The sequence below is a fragment of the Phoenix dactylifera genome, chromosome 14 (assembly GCF_051530095.1).
Source record: "Phoenix dactylifera cultivar Ajwa chromosome 14, Ajwa_hap1_PhDact_Kaust_v1.1, whole genome shotgun sequence".
Classification (NCBI taxonomy): domain Eukaryota; kingdom Viridiplantae; phylum Streptophyta; class Magnoliopsida; order Arecales; family Arecaceae; genus Phoenix; species Phoenix dactylifera.
Window position 1 is genome coordinate 14,309,103 of NC_143203.1, and position 5,903 is coordinate 14,315,005.

General features: G+C 38.0%; 1 protein-coding gene across 1 annotated transcript; it reads right to left on the minus strand.

Annotated features, from left to right (window-relative positions):
* Positions 1–1,284: 1,284 nt before the first annotated feature.
* LOC103696674 (uncharacterized) lies at positions 1,285–2,960 on the minus strand. The gene is made up of 2 exons (XM_008778359.6): positions 2,558–2,960; positions 1,285–2,038 (listed from the first exon to the last, which is right to left on the minus strand). The coding sequence occupies exons 1-2, from the start codon at positions 2,735–2,737 to the stop codon at positions 1,523–1,525; spliced, it is 696 nt and encodes a 231-aa protein (XP_008776581.4). The 5' UTR covers positions 2,738–2,960; the 3' UTR covers positions 1,285–1,522.
* Between the last annotated feature and the right edge of the window lie 2,943 nt (positions 2,961–5,903).

Here is a 5,903-nt window from a genome sequence, read left to right on the forward strand (position 1 = left end):
TGCCCCCATCTTTTTTTAACCAAGGATCCTAAGACTAACAAAATATCAAATCATTGCCTCCAACAATTATAGTTTGGATCTCCTTGGACCTTGATCGAGGATTGCTCTCTTACCGAGGTATCTGCCTTCGGCAATTCACTCATATATCTTTTGATTTCTTCAAGCCTTTTGCTCTTGTCATATTTTCTTTCATGAACTATTCTTCTGTATCTAGAAGTATCTTCCATATTCATAGGAATCTAGTTTTATTCTATGCATTGATTTGTTTGATTCATTTTCTAACTGAACATGCTCTTTTATAAGTAGGCCCTATAACTCTTTTTGGTAGTCATTCTTTCAAATCTGATTTCTCCTCTAGATATTCCTTTGGTCTTCATATAGGCCAAAGCAACTTGTACATTTTGATTTTCTAATAACATTGAGGTATCATCTTCAACATCGTCGATTTTCAGCTGATCTTGTATCCTCATCTTTTCATGACCGGCTTCAACAGAATTTTTATTGGAAAAAAAAAGTTATATGATGCGCGGGTTATATGCTAGTTATAATAGGCCAATAAGTATTTTGTTAGGAAGCTGTTGTAATAGAAAAATGTTCATTTAAAATAATGAGGAAAACGCATTTCGATGGGCAGTTCCCTCTCTGGACTGCCATTTGTGTCAGAAAATGTTGGAAATTAACGTGTACTTGCTGCTCGAATATAAATGAGTGGGCCATGGCATGACACCATCAGTCTATTTCTGTGTGACTCATTATTTTACATTCCTCGATGTATATTTATATCAGTACAGCCTATAGTTGTATGTCACTAGGAAGAAACATAGTTGATGTCGCTTGGAGGAGTCATGGTGGTATTAACAAACATTAATATTTGATATATTAATTACAGTATTAGTATGCAGTTTTGGTGGTTCAACCCCTCCTATGTTGGCATGTAGAGTGTTTTTCAACCAATAAAATTAGAAAAAGAGAGGGAGAAGTCAAAATAATTGAAAGTTATAGGTTATATCTAGTAGGTTTTTAACTTCTCAAGCAACAACTTAAAGCAAAATACAGAAAAAAAACATACCCTAATTTGGCCTATATATGTCGCCGAACACAGCCGCTCATTCTATAGCAGTACATCGAAACGGAAGTTTAATAAATAAAATTTCTTCTCCATCTGACCATATGTATTGAACTTGCAAAAGTCTAGTAAAACTAATAGAATATGATGATAAAACTAGTAAGCTTTCTTGGCATTTTCACTGTACACCATATCAAAACTTCTCGAGGCAAAAAATAAATAAATAAAAAAAATAATTTATAAATTTATAACTGTAAATCCAACATTACAGACCCAAAAAGGAAAAAAAAAAAGGCAACAAATAAATCCAACTCCGAAACAGTATTCTTTTGTACACAAGGAAAAACATCGGCTCCCATATCTTTTTATTATTATTATTATTTTCCTCTGTAACCTCCTACTGAAAATTTAGCAATTCTGTTTGTGCTTTATAGATGTATATATATTATCATTAAGCTAATACAAGTCAGTCTGTGATGAGTTGAGGTCGATCTTGGGCTTCTTCTTCAGAGTAGGGACCGGCACGTGCGAGTCACAACGGGGGCACCTGGGGTCCACCTTGGCAATGAGTACATAGAGGAGGCACCCCGGGCAACCGGCGGCGATCAACCCACCGGACGAATCAGAGCCGTCCGTGGCGCCGTCCTCGTCCTGATCTGCCGCCGCGCGCCGTTTGATCGAGGAGGAGGTGGAGGAGGAGGAGGGCGAAGGGGAGGCGTCGGATCGGGGGCGGAGGGGGAGCCTGATGCGGGACTCGCGCTCCAGCGCGTACCTCACCTTCTCAAGGGTGCACACGCTCTGGTAGGCGGAGAAGGAGGGAGCCGGCGCCACCAGCTTGAGGTCGAGGGCGGTGGAGTCCTCCGGGAGGACGCCGGCGGTGGCCGAGGAGGAGGGCGGTGGCGGGAGGTTGAGGTCCTGGAGATTGCGGGGCGACGGATTGGATTCGCGCTTCTCGAGGTACGTTTTACCGGACTGCATAGATTAAAAAAATACTTTTAAATTAGAAATTTGAACAATAACATCGAAAGATCGTTTTCTTAGGGGAAAAACAAAAAGAACAAAAACAGTGATAAAATCAAAAAAATGATTATTTTTTTTTTTAACGAGGCAGGCTTACGCTCAGGAGAAGGAGAGGAGAGAGCTCAATGGAAATTACGAATTTTAATCATGATATAAAGAAAAATAATATCAGAATGGAACTGTGTGTAAAAAAAATAGGTCTTTGTTCGGAAGGAAACGAGAAAGAAGAAAGTGAGATGTGGAATTGGGAAGATGGTGACAAATAAGGTGGAGGAAATGGAGTAAGTAATTCAATATAACAGGTTGAATTCTAAATTGGAGATTCTACGGTTCAGGGATTTCAAATAAAAGAAAGCCGAAGTAATTTCGTGAAATATTCACATAACTCAAGTAAATTCGAATCCTTACTAGAATTCAAACAAACGTATGAATGCGAGAGAAAAAAAGAGGAGATTAAGCGGAGACAAGTACCAATAGATCGAGGCGCCGCTCCCAGCCGGCGGGGACCTGGACGTCGAGATCTACCTCCGCCGGGGATCTGAGCACCGCCCCGCCGCCGAGGAGGTCCCTGGTGACCAAATCCCTCTTCCCCTCCCCTTCTTCTTTGTACCCGCTCTGCATCCGCGCTGAAAAGCTCACATCCGCCGCCATTAGCGTACCGCCAGCTTTCTCTAGGGCTAGGGTTTTATCCCCAAAAATCTACGAGCGCTTCCACCGGAAGCAAGCGAAGAAGAGAGAGAGAGAGGAGTGGGAGAGAGGCCCCCTAGCGGAGAGGCCAATTTATATAGTTTGGAGTAGATAATATTTATATAAAGGTCACCTCAAAAAATATTTATATAAGGGTATTTGAAGCACTAATTAATTCATTAAATGAGATATATCCCTGGTAGCTGTAGAGTTAATGTGAGATTGTTACTTAATCGATATTAATGATCGATAGAGTTTAATTAGTATGTAAGAATCCGTTACGGAAGAGAAGAAGACCGCACATCCGGATTTTTTAAAGCCTGCTTAGCTAAAGGTGTACATGTTTCTCGATGCAATTAGTCTAAATGCATTTAAGGCCCAAAACGGATTCAACTTCAGCATATCCATCTTCATTTTGATTTTCATTTGATACGGTTATGGAAATCAATATAAACTGGATATCAAAATTTATATTTAATTCTTTTAGATATATTATAAATAAAAATTAAAAGTACGAATAAAAATGAATAGTTAAAATTTACGGCCATCAAATCAAAAATATTATTTAATAAAAAAAATTAAGTCTATACCATGTTAATGTATTCAATTATTTTTTAAAAAAATTTATAAGTGTTATACGAGACTAAACAGGATTACAAGCATAATCGGATATTCGAATATGAATTACAGAAATTATCTATTCAGGTACATATTTATTTTTTGTTGATGGATATTAACATAAATATAAATATTAATGGGATGCTATTTTGTATCCATACTTTTATATGTTTATAATAGATCCTGATGTTATCCGATTCATTTTTACTAGGGTGATGTATTTATATGTAAACAGTGGACCTGGCTTGAGTCCCTGTCATCGTCATTGCAGTTATTTATAGTGCGCCAAAGTTGCCGTATTCAACAATTCAATATCAAATGGTGCATATAGTGATTTTTATGGGCAAGGTAATGGTTCATATAATCTCATGAAATGCACCATGCAGCAACTTCTACGCATCATAGGTGATTTATATTATGATCAATTGATGTGGATGCATGCCACATATCATATCAATCCCTATGAGGATTTGATCTTTTACAGCTACGTTGTCATAAATATTATATATGTGAATTATATTGATATATTTTTATGGGTACCACATATTGTTTGGTGCAAGACCGATGTACCTAATGTAAAAGTGTACAAGTACCTGTCAAGTGTAGAAGACTTTCAATTACATATTAAAGTATATGTTTTATTTGCATAAAAGAAGCATTTCAAGAATCCAAGTTTTGTCATGTCAAGCCCTAATGTTTAGACTTATTTTCCAAGTTAAGATATAAATCTTATTTACCGTATCACTATTTAGATGAAATAATAATAAATATATAAAATACAGACACAAGGAAATGTTGAAATAGTTGTGATGAAGACTACCACAATAATTATAGTCTTATGATTATAAATTGTGTAGCTAGAGCACAATGAAATTTCAAGCATTATAAGTGCATTATTATTTAGAACCATGTATTTGGTCATTTTAATGGAGAGCCTGTTAGGGCGACGCACATATAATTGGAAAGTTAGACTTTACTAGATATTATAGAGGACCATTTTTAACAATATGGCCATGATTTTCTTGTAGGTGAAAGTGAAAAACTAAAGTTCACTTTCATCTAAGTTCCTAGGAAAGCTTTGCAAAACTTCTTGTTGCAAATATAGTAAAGAAAAGGGCAAAATGCAGTTCTAGCGCGAGTTTATGCATATAATGAAGCTAATTTCTTTTGCTCCCCTATGGGAAACTGAATCTGAAGGCTTTATGGGAAGATAAGGCTGTTAAATCCTGGATGGGATTAGTGTGAAAGAATTCAAGGATTTCTATCACAATGAAAGTAGTCATTTTCCTGCAGTATTTGGTTGCTGCGAACAAATAGGTCTCAGTAAATACAATCAATTAAATGTTCCATTTCTTAAAATTAACTAAGTTTCCAGGTTATGGAATCTTAAATTTTGAAAGCAATCCAAGTACAACCTATTATGTTATGACTGACCACTCTAGCTAGACACAGTCAGTGTTTTTAAATGTAGATCACTTTATAATGTCATAATAATTAATCACTTTGAGCTTTGACAATATAATAGTATCATTAGACCTATCTGTAAATTGCTTAATTAATGAATTTTATCTAATCAAAGCTACAAAATGTGCCTTTTTTTACTTGTCCTTCTGTAATAGCTTCGGCCATTTATATATTTGTGATTGATATTTTGAGCAAACTTAGTTCACCATCCCCTTTATCACTATTGATGTCCAATTTCTACCCGGCCATGTTCTAATGATATGAAGGCATGGAGGGCTCCAATCCACTCGGTCCACAATGGTGGAAGATGTAGCGTCGAGTTGCTGTATAGAGTCATGAATTTGTGCACAAATATTAGAGAAAGGGCCACTACTATGGCTCCAACTGGATCTCCTCCGATGCTAAAAGCAGGTAGAGCTTTGGAATAACAATGAGAGCAAGAGAAGATATAATAAAAAGAATTAAAGTAGAGTGATCTCTTTGGATTGTTAGGCCTTGATTGCTTAGTTTGGAGTGCTCAGCCATTGGGAGCTCGACCATCAGAGACTCAGCCTTTGGAGGCTCGGCCATCAAGTGCTTAGCCGGAGGAGAGTCTGCTTGAGAGTGCTCAGCTTGGAGTGCATGGCCTAAGAGAGCTCAACCTAAAGTGCTCGATCCAGGAGCTTAGCATGGAGTGCTCATCTGGAGTACTTGACATGGGACACGACGTGGAAGCTCGGCCTAGGAGCTCAGTCTAGGAGCTTGGCCTGAAGTGCTCATCCTGAGAGCTCGATCTATAATGCTCGACATGGGAGCTCATCTAGTTTGGTCTGTCTTTTAGTTAGCAATCGCTCGTCCTATATGCATAGTGCTCGTGTCTTGGATGGCACTAAAGAGCGACCTCTAAGGACTCACATTTTGGTTTTCAAGAATATACAACTCGTGCAGAGAGAAGGCAGTGCTTGGGGCCAGTCATGGAAGAGGAGTTGGGTACAGAAATAGCCATAAGAGCTTGAAGGCCTCTTTGTGGGAGCCTCTCGCTATGAAAACTTGAGAGCTTCTAGCTGTT